The sequence below is a fragment of the Bison bison genome, unplaced genomic scaffold, assembly GCF_000754665.1.
Source record: "Bison bison bison isolate TAMUID 2011002044 unplaced genomic scaffold, Bison_UMD1.0 scf7180017864519, whole genome shotgun sequence".
In the NCBI taxonomy this organism is placed as follows: Eukaryota; Metazoa; Chordata; class Mammalia; order Artiodactyla; family Bovidae; genus Bison; species Bison bison.
The window spans coordinates 1,658,665-1,672,808 of record NW_011495072.1 but is presented as its reverse complement, the minus strand read 5'-3'; the positions used below and the strand labels follow the sequence as shown (position 1 = coordinate 1,672,808).

Here is a 14,144-nt window from a genome sequence, read left to right as displayed (position 1 = left end):
GAAAGACAAATATCATATTCTAGTGTCTCTATCTGGATTTTTTTTTTAATTTTATTTTATTTTTAAACTTTACATAATTGTATTAGTTTTGCCAAATATCAAAATGAATCCGCCACAGGTATACATGTGTTCCCCATCCTAAACCCTCCTCCCTCCTCCCTCCCCATACCCTCCCTCTGGGTCGTCCCAGTGCACCAGCCCCAAGCATCCAGTATCGTGCATCGAACCTGGACTGGCATCTCATTTCATACATGATATTTTACATGTTTCAATGCCATTCTCCCAAATCTTCCCACCCTCTTCCTCTCCCACAGAGTCCATAAGACTGTTCTATACATCAGTGTCTCTTTTGCTGTCTCGTACACAGCGTTATTGTTACCATCTTTCTAAATTCCATATATATGCGTTAGTATACTGTATTGGTGTTTTTCCTTCTGGCTTACTTCACTTTACAAACAGAAATAGAGTCACAGATATAGAAAACAAACTTATGGTCACCAGGGAGAAGAGATAAATTGGGAGATTGGGATTGACATATACAGACTACTATATCTAAAATAGATAACTAACAAATACTTACTGCATAGCACAAGGAACCCTACTCAGTACTGTGTAATCACCTACATGGGAAAATAATCTGAAAAATAGTGGTTATATGGATAACTGATTCACTTTGCTGTACACCTGAAACTAACACATTGGAAATCAAGTATACTCCAATAAAAACTATATAAATAAATAAGATTTGAATCTACAAAAAAAAAAAGATCACTCAGCAACTGGTTAGACATTCATATATTGTATTTCTATTTGCCTAATTGGTTCTATTAAATACCTAACATACACATTAAAAGATTTTTAAAAACTTACATCTGAAATTATCTATCACTCCCCTGAATAAACAAGAACAGTAGTCTGCTACTATATTCTCTTTGCCATTCTTTTTTGTAATCATTTTGGTTTTTGATCTATGATTAATGACCTTCACATTATCCCTCAAGTGTTATTTTGACTCAGAGATTTTACTGATTAATTTACTTGCTTCATTTTCTTATAATCCATACAAATTTTACTTTCTTTGATTTTCTAGTGAATTAAATTCATAAGTAATCCCACCAGAGATATGATAGTAACTATAATCTGCATAAATACTTTTACTACCCAATACAAGTTTGTGTACCAAACTAACAGAAAAGTCAGAGTTTGGAGCAGAGAAATGTTGTAGCAGGGTCATATGAGGAGACACGCAGCTCATGACCCCCAAACTCTCAACTCTTGGAAGGGTTTCAGCAAAACACTTTTAAAGGCAAGGTGAAGGAGGGGCATATTAGTTGTTGCCAGCTTCTTGGTGTAGAAAATCTTTGTTCTTCCAGCTTCAACAAGACAAATGTTATTCCCTGTTATGCACTTTTCAGTCTCTATATGAATGCACTCTTAAAGGCCAGGGCCTTGAGAATAGGCTATCCTGTGTATTTGAGACTATAGGTAACATTATTTTACAAAAGGTTTAGAACCAGCATGACTACACACAGGTGACAGAGCACAAACGTTAAAGTAAAAAGGAACAAGTCTGATATAGGGTCAGATTCGTTCTTGCCTATTACACCTTTAGCTCCCAAATACCTTTGCTTTACTCACAACTGAATTACTAAGTTATGAGTCATAGAATTTTAAGTTATAAATTATTTTACTTTGGAAATCTGAGGATATTGCTCCACACTGTTTTCTAGAGCCCAGTGCTCCCGGTGAGAGTCTGAATGGTATGGACATTCTTGTCTACCCAATATACATCCCCTCTCCTCTTCCTATTTCCCAACAGAACCAGAAGCCTGATTCTGTGTCCATATCCATCGTCCAACCAGCACCTGAGGAACAGAGTGAACAGAAGATAGAAACCTGATTTTTCGATGACCTTACTGAACCACTGATTCTGCTAAGCTGTAGTCTGGACCACATACTAGTAAGATTATACTCAAAATCCAAGTTAGACTTCAGCAGTACATGAACTGAGAACTTCCAAATGTACAAGCTGGATTTAGAAAGGGCAGAAGAACCAGAGATAAAATTGCCAGCATCTCATTGGATCATAGAAAAAGCAAGGGAATTCCAGCAAAACATCTACTTCTGTTTTGTTGACTACAAGAAAGCCTTTGTGTGGATCACAGCAAACTGTGGAACATTCTTAAAGAGATGGGAATACCAGACCATCTTACCTGTTTCTGAGAAACCTGTATGCAGGTTAAGAAGCAACAGTTAGAACCAGACAAGGAGCAACAATATGGTTCAAAATTGAGAAAGGAGTACAACATGGCAGTATATTGTCACCCTGCTTATTTAACTTATACGCAGCGTACTTGTGAAATGCCAGCCTGGATGAATCACAAGCTGGAATCAAGATTGCCAGGAGAAATATCAACAGCCTCATATATGCAGATGATACTACTCTAATTGCAGAAAGTGAAGAGGAACTAAAGAGCCTCTTGATGAGGGTGAAAGAGGAGAGTGAAAAAGCTGGCTTAAAACTCAACATTAAAAAAACTAAGATCATGGAATCAGTCCCATCACTTCCTGGCAAGTAGACTGGGAAAAAGTAGAAGCAGTGACAGATTTTATTTTGGGGGGCTCCAAAATTACTGCAGATGGTGATTGTAGCCATGAAATAAAAAGATGCTTGCTCCTTGGAAGGAAAACTATGACAAACCTAAACAGCCTATTTAAAAGCAGAGACATCACTTTGCTGATAAAGATCCATATAGTCAAAGCTATGGTTTTTCAGTAGTCATGTGCGTATGTGAGAGTTGGTCCATAAAGAAGGCTGAGTGCCAAAGAACTGATGCTTTTGAATTGTGGTGCTGGAGAAAACTCCTGAGAGTTCCTTGCACCTCAAGGAGATCAGTCCTAAAGGAAAGTCAATCCTAAAGGAAATCAAACCTCAATGTTCATTGGAGGGACTGATGCTGAAGTTGACACTCCAATACTTAGGCCAGCTGATGTGAAGAGATGACTGACTGGAAAAGACCCTGATGCTGGGAAAGACTGAAGGCAAACAGCAGAGCATGAAATGGTTAGACAGTATCACTGACTCAAGGGACACGAACTTGAGTAAACTCTGGGAGATAGTGAAGGACAGGGGAGCCTGGTGTGTTGCAATCCATGGGGTCACAAAGAGTCCGACACGACTTAGCGACTGAATAACAGCCTGGCCCAAGATTTCTTGTTGTGCCTTTACATGCGTACTAAGTCGCTTCAGTCGTGTCAGTCTCTGTGCAACGCTATGGACTCTTCTGCCCATGGAATTCTCCAGGCAAGAAATCTGGAATGGATTGCTGAACCCTCCTCCAGGGGATCTTCCCAACCCAGCGATTAAACGCACGTCTCCTGCATTGGCTGGCAATGCAGTGCTCCTGTATTGGTGGGCAAGTTCTTTACCACTAGCACCATCTTGGAAGCCCTTAAATGCTTTTACATTTAAACTAATTTGAGCAGCCCTGTCTTCTATTATTGTACAAGTAATATACAGGATATCTTGTGTTTCCTTTTTATACCCTGGTTGCTTTTAAGATTTTAGAGTTCTGAAATTTTCTCCAGGATGTATTTCCTCCTCCTTTTCCCCACCCTCCTGGCCCCCTGCCAGTCATGCTCAGCACTTTATCTTCTATTTCATCTGAAGAAAGACCCAGGCTTTCTTCAGTTTGAATATGTTTTCTACTATATCTCTACATGTAATCTATTTGGAATTATTTCTTTCTCTTTATTTTCCATTTTCTTCTGAATCTTTCTGTTAGATAGCCTTTGGCTCTCAGGGCACATATCTGCTGCACACCTTCCAAGATTTTCAATTTCTGGTACTCCGATGGCATTTTCCTAGACCTGTATGGGTTTTATTACTTTAAAAATTATATATGGGGCTTCCCTTGTGGCTCAGCTGGTAAAGAATTCATGTTGCAATGTGGGAGACCTGGGTTCGATCCCTGGTTGGGAAGATCCCCTGGAGAAGGGAAAGGCTACCCACTCCAGTTTTCTGGTCTGGAGAATTTCATGGACTGTATAGTCCATGGGGTTGCAAAGAATTGGACATGACTAAAAACTATATATGGAAGTGTTTTTATTTTAAAGAATATGAAGAATATGTACATTTCAATGCTGTCTTGCCAATAATGGTTCACAATTATCTTATTTTAAATTATTACTTTTATTGTGGTAAAATACACATAATATAAAATTTACCAGTTCAACCATTTTTTTAAGTGTATGGCTCAGTAGCATTAAGTGTATTTTCACTGTTGTGCCATCATCACCACTAGTCATCTCCAGAACTTTTTCATTATCTCAATCTGAAATCCAAACCCAGTAAACAAGAAATCCTCACTTCCTCCTTCCCTTAGTCCCTGGTAACCAGTATTCTACTTTCCATCTATGAATCTGACTATTGTAGACACCTCGTATAGGTGGAATTATACCATATTTGTCTTTTTGAGTTTGCCTTATTTTACTTTTCATGTCTTCAAGATTCATCCATATTGTAGCATATATCAGATATTCCTTCCTTTTTATGGATGAACATTTCATTGTATGGGTAGACCCCGTTTTGTTTACCCACTTACCAGTTCACTGGCACTTAAGTTCTTCCTACTTTTTCACTGTTTTGAATAACACTTCTGTGAACAGTAGTGTATAACCTGCTTGAGTCCTTGCTTTCAATTCTTTGGGGAATATACTTAGAAGTGGAATTGCTGGATTATATAGTAATTCTATTTTTAATACCGAGGATCCACCATACTATTTCCACAGCAGCTGTGTTGCAGGGAGGAAGCCAATTTTGACTCCATGTTGGAAACTGTTTCTTTGACTCGCTTTTCATTGCTTTAATTATTATAATCATACTCAGTGGCTTGCCTGAAGCACCCTGCCCCTCTGTTTGATTAAAGTACCTTTGTTCAACTGGTGAAGAGATAGTTTGTCCCTGCCCACCTGTGAACAGAAGAGATTAACACACCACTTCTGCCGGCTGGACATTCCCTTGGAGATGTTTTGCAAGACTGAAGGCCCTTTCACTTTGTTTCCCCATTGCTTCTCCTTCTCTAGTCTGCCTTTTGACTTTAGTTCCTCATTGCTTCTTTCTCTCTGATCTATAAAATAACCTGGCATCCAGACCCCAATAAGATGATTATTTTGAGGCGCTAGCCTGCCATCTTCTTGGTCTGCCGTTCCCCTGATTAAAGTCTCCTCCTTGCCTCAACACCTTGAAGCTCAGATTTGTTGGCCTATGGTGAGAGGAGCAGACCAAACTTGGACTCGGTAACAGCTGCAGCATTTTACATTCTCAGCAGCAGTTCACAAGGATTCAATTTCAACAAGTCCTCACCAATGCAAGTTGCTTTCTGAATTATTTTGTTCTTGTCTTTGTTTTGATAGCAGCTATCCTAATGGATAAAGTGCTAGCTCATTGTGGTTTTGATTTGCAATTCTCTAAGGTTAGCAGTGTGTACTGTTGCATTTGACTATTTTTGCTTCAGATCTCTTTCTCATATTATTTTCCTGGTATATAATAATTAATCTCTTTATTCTCTACCTTAAGGTGTCCTTTGGTTTCAGGCCTGGTTTTGTAAACTTTAATGGTGGCTATTTAAAAAAGCATTCACTTGATATTTATAGAATTGTATTATTTGGTATGTACAGTGCCAGACAATGAGGATGGAGTGGGAAAGAAGGGGGTTACTCTCAATACTGGAAAACAAGCTTTACAATTTAAAGGAACCCTTTTAAAAGAAGTAATGAATGTCACGAAAAGGGCAATACTACGTCTATGTTTTTGTTTTCACCCCATGTGTCAGTTAAATTATATATATATATATTTTTTTTATTATAGGTTACAAAATTTAGACAATTTTCTAAATTAAAAAAGTCGTTAAATAGATACTAACAGTTTCCTCAATAACCAAGAAAAAGCAGCAGCAAGCGGCTAGTCTTCCACATTTTCTACTACATGCTCACTTTTTCCACTTATTATCATTGTCATCATAATTTTAAATGCAACGGGTGCACGAAAGGACACGTGGTTACAGCAGAGGCTTCAGCCTCTGGCTTTTGCAAGACTGCTTTCTCTAGCCTCCCCTTCCTTAGACCTTCTCGGTCTCCGTAGAGGGCCGTGCCGTGGAGACGTCTGGGAAGTATAGTTCGAAAGGAAAAGCGCTAGGGTTCTCCTGTACGCACGCGCAGTTTTGCCCGGTGGCCTGGCGGCGGCGACGCTAACTATCCTGCACTAGGTTCTCCTCTTACCTTCTGTAGGGTCCGCCGCTTCCCACGTCCCGGCGAGCACAGGTACAGACTGCCTTTGAGAGTGGGCCCGGGGTGTTAGGCTCCTACAGCAGGGGGTGGACAGAGGGTCAGCCGCGGCGAGTCCCAGCTTCGGGCGTCCAAGCCCGGGCGGCCTTGGCAGGTGAACGCGGCCGGAGGAGGGGGCGTTGCCCCGGCAAGGCCCCTCGACGGACGGCGCGGCTCAGTCTGGGCCAGGCTCCCAGAAAGGTGTCCCTCGAGAAGAGATTGCAAGGAGCTGTGTCTCATTTCGGGATTCGTGAGCCCTGAGGCGGTGTTCAGCTTTTACCGTCTGTTGGTATTTTTCCCCCTGCAGTTGAAACTTAATGTTTATGCCTTTTGCCAACCTTGTATTTTGGCATTGTTCTTCTAGGGTGAATCCTGAGTGACTTAACTGTTTCCTTTTGTGTTTAATTTTGTCCACTTGTTAAGTTACGTCCCTTTCCTCTAAATGTTAAATTCATTTCTAGCCAACGAAGGTATTTTTTATGTCTTGTACTTTTAGGAGCGTGGGGGTATGGAAGGTGGATCGGTAACGTTTCCTTTTACAGTTAAGGATGTTTAATAACTTTCTTCACAAAGGAAACACAATGTCCAAGAGGAAGAGAAGAGGACTAATTTTTGGTTGGCTGTTTCTGAAAAGGACACCAATTCTTAAAATGACATTTGAAGAATTATTATAATGCTAATTACTACAGCTCAAAATACCTAAATGCAGGTGTGAAGAATATTTGTCATGTCTCATCAGTTTAATGTCTCTGTGAGCCCGGTGAGCCCGGTTTACAGTGTTAATTTGTATCAGGTGGTTCTAATACCTTCATTTAATTCATCTTTATTCATGAATCATTGGCTGAAAGGTTGCAGGCTCAGGGACTGGAAGTCTGCTTACTGTGCACTCCTGGTTTTGGTGGTCAAGCACAGGTCCCCTCCAACTCAGAAATGCCTGGGCTTCCAGGTTTCCTTTGGTTTCTACAGGGTGCTCAGCCTGTGGAGACTTCTTAACCTGGTCTAACCCTAATGAGGAGGGGAGTGCAGATAGAATGGAAAGACCTCACAGTTTCTTTCTCCCTTTTAGGTGCCCTCTCTAAAAGGAGCAGCAGGAGGGAGGGAGAAATGGCCACAAGGTTGCTGCCAGCCCAGGCTCTGGTGAGTGAAGGTTTCTTTCTTGAACTGCCTTCTGGGCTTAGAGGTTGGGGACATGCGTCATCTATTGTTGAGCTTTTCTAGGTAATGAAGCCCACTGAGGGACCAGAATTGAGGAACTCCAAAAAGACGGTATTTCCCTTGCTGCAGGGCCAGCCTCTTTGTGAATTTTCCACTTAACCAGTTAGTGCTTGTTGACTTGGAAATGAATGGGCCCACAGGCCCCATGCCAATGCCATGCCCAGAGCTTTGTGAAGGATCCAGGTTTGTTTTGCCCCATGGAGGGCAGAGACATAGGGGAGTCAAATCTAGGAAATCAACTGAGAACTAATCTACTACAGTAATACCTGATCAGAGTCTGGGTGATTTTCTAAGAAGATCCTAGAAAGAAGACCTAGTAGTCAGAGATGCTTCCTACTATTGTGGTCAGAGATACTTCCTACTATTGTGCAGTTTTATACATATAAGCAGTATTAGGCTTATACAGATGTTGAAAGGAAAAGAAGTTACAATTTGGGCTGTGGTTTGGAGGAGGGGACAGATTCAGGGAAGTGAGACTTCCCTGAGGTGAGAAGCATCTGGTTCACAGTGATTTCTTCCCTTCTTTGCCCTTTCACTTGGGGAACAATTATTAAAAGCATAATCTCTTTCCAACCCAGAAAACCTTTCCACATCAGTAGAAGAGAAAGAAAACACTTTTATTATTGAGTAAACATTACACCAGAATGTATTGTGTATTACTGGCAATCCACTAAAGAGATTGCAGAGACAGAAAGCTCACTTATATATCGTTAAGTGCATAACCCAGTTTTGCAGTTTGGAAATTTGTCAGGTAGCAAGTTAGGCCCATCTCCTCCTAGGAAATGGTGACCAAGTCCTTGAGGAAACAGTCCTGAATCGTGAGACTTATTTAGCCATTAAAAAGACTTACATACATTTGGTAAGGGAAATTTGGAAAGAAAATGAAGGATGGGGTTGGAGTCTTCTCACTTATTTCTAACAGCCTTTTATTTTTAATTTGCTGTTGCCCTTACCAATCAAAGAACACCCTGGCCTTGTGACTGCCTTTCTGGATTTTAGGGATAAAGTGTGGAAGTATTTTTACCTCTAGAAATGTGTCCTAAGAAAATAAGCTTTTTTGTGATGTGCAGGGACATTCAATCCAGTATTTTTAGGGTTACAAAAATGGAAATAACCTAAATACCCACCAGTAGATTAGTTAAGTAAACCATCTAATAATCTATAAGTAACCTATACAGTGAGATATGTGGCAGCAAATAAAAAGTGTTGAGTGGGGTAAAGTTATCTGTGTAACATTTTATTTTTATTTAAATTTAGAGCCATATTATCATGTAAAAAGTCTGAAAGAACACACAACAAGAAGTGAACAAACCTTGTATTTGATGGTAGGAAGTTAGATTAATGTTGCTTTTTCTTTTTTTGTCTGCACCATGTGGCATGCAGGATCTTAGTTCCCTGACCAGGGATGGAACCCATCCCTCTGCAGTGGGAGCATAGAGTCTTAACCACTGGCTATCAGGGAAGTCCAACATTCCTTTTTCTTTTGCTTATTGATCATTCCTAATTTGCTTAAAGAAAAAAAAAAAAGATTCTTAATAATAAAAGAAAGGGACCACCAGTTTAAAACAGGTGACTTGTGATGCACTGAAGCCGGAGATGTTCCCAAAGCCACATTCATGTGTCTGATGTACCGTGAGGCCAAACAAACCAAAACATCAGAGTTTGGAGTGGGAAAGGTTTACTATAGGGCCAAGCAAGAAGAACAGATGGCTTGTATGCAAAAAACTCAACTCCCTGATGGTTTTCAGGGAAAAGGTTTTTTAGGCAAAATTTGAGATACGGGCTGCAGACTGTAAATTTCTTCTGACTGGTTGGCAGTGAGGTAACAGGGCAGTGTTCCAGCACTGTTGCGCTCAGCCTTGAGTTACCATCCTCTGCCTGGGTGGGGGCCTTAGTTCCTGCAGAAGAACTCAAAGATACGTTCTTATGTGTGTCCCTTGAGTAGCAACCAGGACCCTGCTTTTTGGCTGCACAGTTGTTTCTTGACTCCTGTTCCTTTGTTTCTGCATTCCCTCAATTCCCTCATTAGCGACTGTTTGAATATGCCCCTTGGGATTCAGAAAGGTCTAGGAGGTTGAAGCCCTTTTCCTACAGACAAGAAATGGAGACCATGGAAAGGCTTTATGTATATAGGAGGGCCCCTCAGGGCTCCTGCTTGGTTTCAGAGAGAAGTAGAACAAAGGCTTCTGGGATGGGGAGAGTCCCAGCTGCAGCCTTGTCACTTGGCTCTTCAAAGATTGTACAGCCCACATGCTGGGCCTGCTTCTGGGAAAGCCACGCCTGGGGCCTTCTCAAAGCCTCCTTCACTGTGACTGGCAACATCCTTTCATCCGAGACAGAGGTGGTCCAAGGTGACCACAGAATCCAAGCACACCTGTTGCTCCCTGAGTGAGTGTACCGGAGGCTCCTTGTAAAACCCGGTTCTCATGTCTCACCTGTAAAATGAGTTTGGTCTAGGTGATTGTTGTACCTTTCTATGCCTAGAGTTCTGTGTTTCCCTCATTCTGATTTTATTCCACGACTTCAAGTGTTTTACGTTCTTTGGCTGCTGAATTTCATTTTGCTGTGAGCACAACGCTTCACTGACAGTAGGTAGATGACAGAGATGTATGTGCTGAGTACAGGAGGGGTGGTCAGGAAGTATTCAGCTTGAAACTGCTCAGAACCTAGAATGGTGACAGGGTTGCTGCTCAGTCATCCCACTGCAGGTATGGTCCTGGGTGAGCAGGAATGGGTTTCTGTTACAGGTGTCTGTGACATTCAGGGATGTGGCTGTGTTCTTCAGCCGGGACGAGTGGCTGTGCCTAGACTCTGCGCAGAGAACCTTGTACCAGGAGGTGATGCTGGAGAACTACAGCACCCTGTTCTCTCTGGGTAAGGACATTTCCTTGTGATGTAGAATCTGCTGGGGGAGCACCTTGGTGCCCTCTCCGAGGAGGGCGTGGCCAGACTCAGCCCACAGGTAGACTCAGAAAGCAGCGGTTGCTGTTGCCCTCAGCTGCAGGGACAAGTCTCAGCTTGGCACAGTTGGTGATGGGCATCCTCTCTGTACTCTTCCTGTCTTGTGCCCCCTGGACTCTGTCCCTCTGCGTCTTACAGGAGGTTCCAGCTTAGAGGAATGTACAACCAGAGCCCTGACTTTCTTCCCGAGACCACTTCCTGGCCCTCCTCTGGGAGCCTGGTTTTAAGCCCTTCTCAGAACAAATCTATTTACTCTCAACTGTCCTTTGCCCCAGACTCTGGGGCTGGATCTGAGTGAGTCACTGGCCACTCATGTCTGCACCATGGATTCATTCTCTTTCTTGCTCATGAACAGGGATTCTGTTTTCCAAACCAAAAGTTATCCTCCGGTTAGAACAAGGGGAAGACCCCTGGATGGTGGAAAATGGAGTTTCTCAAAGCACATATCTAGGTGAGTGACAGTAATTGGGAAATGGGCATAGCATTTCCGAGCTGCTTGGGCTTTGCTGATCGGTAAGGAGGAGATACTGGCCATGCTTGGGAGATACTGACCAAGACGCTCCTTATGTTTCAGGATAGGTGGGAAATGCTGGGAAGGGCATATCGTCACTCGACCTTTTTGAGTACTTGGTATAGCAGGCTCAGAGGGAGAGTTGAATTCTTCCAATATGAGTTGTACTTTGTCATACGTCCTTTGTAATTTGAATGCAGAGCATGTAATGTGTAAAGGTTTGTGATTCATATCTTCTTCCTTTTTTCTTTTACTGGTTTGATTATTTTCTTAAATTATTTTCTTTTTATGATTTGAACAAACCTTTTATCACTACAGTGCATTCCTCATTGTCCCACCTTGGGTCTTTGCTTTGACTAACCTGCTACTTTTTACACATGGTTTAGCTAAAAAACCAAAATGATGCATGTATATTTATGTACTATGCAAGAGAGAGACAGCAAGGTTAGCAAAATGGTAACAGTTATTGAATTTAGGCAGAAGGTTTGCAGATATTAAACATAGCTTTCTCCTCATTCTTTTGGTGTGAAACAATTTTAAAATAACATGTTCCATCACTTCTCGGCCTTTTGGCTAAGATCTAAGTGTAGTATCTGTTCTTAACAGTTTAAAATAGTATGGTCCAGACCCTGGCTGCTAAAATGTATCTCTCAGTCTCTAAAATCCCTGTGAGTTGCTGAATCATAAGGTCTTGGTTTCTGTTGCATTTTAAAGTTTGTCTTTGTTTCTGACACCGGAGGATGACTCACTCTTTTGAGTTTTGCTCCTTGTCAGGAATTTATTTATCCTGATGGCAAAAGATAGGTTTTCTGTGTCAGTTCAGTCTGTGTTTCTATTTATGAGTTCTGTCTTGAGATTTTTGCCTTTGGTTTGACTAGAGTATTTCCTGACTAATGTTTCAGAAAGGTTCATGTATACTCTATTTGTACCTGTCTAATATCAATTCTTTTCCCTCTCCTGTGGGAATTATGTTTTGAATCTAGAACTCTGGCATCAGTTTTTATTTCCTAGAAATTGTTCAGCCTTTGTTCCACTGCTTTGGGGTTGAGTATTGTTGACTGTAAGCCTCTCTTTCCCCCACCACCTCTGTTTCCATTTAGAAAACCCTTTTCTCCTTTTTCATTTTTTGATATCCTTTTCATCTTGAAATTCACAAGTTTCATTAAGCTATATCAAGGAAGTTTTTTTTTTAATACTATTCAGCATTCATGGGGGCCACTGCTTTGAAGACCCAAGTCTTTTTTTCATTTCAGTGATTTTTTTCTCTACCCACTTACTGACAAATATTCTGCCATATTCCATGGACAATTGGAGGTGCATGACTGTAAGAATAACAATATGAAACAGAAATTCAGTCACAGCTTTCAGAAATAAATATATCTGTTGAATGAGTTTCAAATTTGGTTGTGAGCTTTCTGATTGGCAAAGAAATTACTAATTTCAAATTGACTATATTCTTTTGTAAGATTTTAAAAATTAATTATTTTTAATTTATTTGAGGTGTGCATGGTATTAAAGTGAGAAACAGAAAAACAAAAGAAAAGATTGGTTTGAAATTTTACCAACCATACTGAGTCATTGTTAATATTTTACTATTCTTTCAGACTATGAATATTTGAGTGTGTTTGTATATGAGAAAGACACACAGAGAAACAGATTGATTGTACATATTGTTCTTGAGCTTGTTTTTAGTTATAAATGTTCAATTATTTAGCCATCATTGAATAGAGGTCTACCTCATTGAAAGAACTCTATTGTTAAGCCATATTTTATTAAACAGTCTTCCTTTTGGAAATTTTAGTTTCCCATTTTTCACTATTAATATTGTTATCATTGCTGTCATGGCTGTGGAATATAAAAGTAAAAGGAAGGGGTAAAGTTCCAAATAATTATAGCACAAAGGCACAAGTCAGTCAGTTCAGTTGCTAAGTTGTGTCTGACTCTTTGTGACCCCATGAACCGCAGCATGCCAAGCTTCCCTGTCCATCACCAACTCCCAGAGTTTACCCAAACTCATGTCCATTGAGTCAGTGATGCCATCCAACCATCTCATCCTCTGTTGTCCACTTCTCCTCCTGCCCTCAATCTTCCCCAGCATCAGGGTCTTTTCCAATGAGTCAGCTCTTTGCATCAAGTGGCCAAAAATTGGAGTTTCAACTTCAACATCAGTCCTTCCAATGAACACTCAGGACTAATCTCCTTTAGGATGGACTGGTTGGATCTCCTTGCAGTCCAAGGGACTCTCAAGAGTCTTCTCCAACACCACAGTTCAAAAGCATCAATTCTTCTGCACTCAGCTCTCTTTATAGTCCAACTCTCACATCCATACATGACTACTGGAAAAACCATAGCCTTGACTAGATGGACCTTTGTTGACAAACTAATGTCTCTGCTTTTTAATATGCTGTCTAGGTTGATCATAACTTTCCTTACAAGGAGTAAGCGTCTTTCATTTCATGGCTGCAGTCACCATCTGCAGTGATTTTAGAGCCCCCCAAAATAAAATCAGCCACTGTTTCCCCATCTATTTTCCATGAAGTGATGGGACCGGATGCCATGATCTTAGTTTTCTGAATGTTGAGCTTTAAGCCAACTTTTCACTCTCCTCTTTCACTTTCATCAAGAGGCTTTTGAGTTCCTCTTCTCTTTCTGCCATAAGGGTGGTGTCATCTGCATATCTGAGGTTATTGATATTTCTCCGACAATCTTGATTCCAGCTTGTGCTTCTTCCAGCCCAGTGTTTCTCATGATGTACTCTGCATATATGTTAAATAAGCAGGGTGACAATATACAGCCTTGACGTACTCCTTTTCCTATTTGGAACCAGTCTATTGTTCCATGTCCAGTTCTAACTATTGCTTCCTGACCTGCATACAGGTTTCTCAGAAGGCAGGTCAGGTGGTCTGGTATTCCCATCTCTTTCAGAATTTTCCATAGTTTATTGTGATCCACACAGTCAAAGGCTTTGGCATAGTCAATAAAGCAGAAATAGATGTTTTTCTGGAACTCTCTTGTTGATGATGCTTTTTCCAAGCGGATGTTGGTGCTTGGATCTCTGGTTCCTCTCCCTTTTCTAAAACCAGCTTGAACATCTGGAAGTTCACAGTTCACGTATTGCTGAAGCCTGGCTTGG

At 41.0% G+C, this 14,144-nt stretch overlaps 1 protein-coding gene across 3 annotated transcripts in view; it reads left to right on the top strand.

The window, feature by feature from the left end:
• Positions 1–6,231: 6,231 nt before the first annotated feature.
• The window catches only part of ZNF879 (zinc finger protein 879), a 47,754-nt gene continuing 39,841 nt past the window's right edge, over positions 6,232–14,144 (top strand). For 2 of the 3 annotated variants that reach the window (XM_010830700.1, XM_010830698.1), the window contains exons 1-4: positions 6,232–6,321; positions 7,391–7,461; positions 10,287–10,413; positions 10,856–10,951. In XM_010830700.1, the coding sequence (XP_010829002.1) occupies positions 7,429–7,461; positions 10,287–10,413; positions 10,856–10,951 (256 nt within the window). In that variant the 5' untranslated portion in view covers positions 6,232–6,321; positions 7,391–7,428. The remainder of the gene's footprint in view (positions 6,322–7,390; positions 7,462–10,286; positions 10,414–10,855; positions 10,952–14,144) is intronic. The other variant, XM_010830699.1, reaches the window with a different exon arrangement.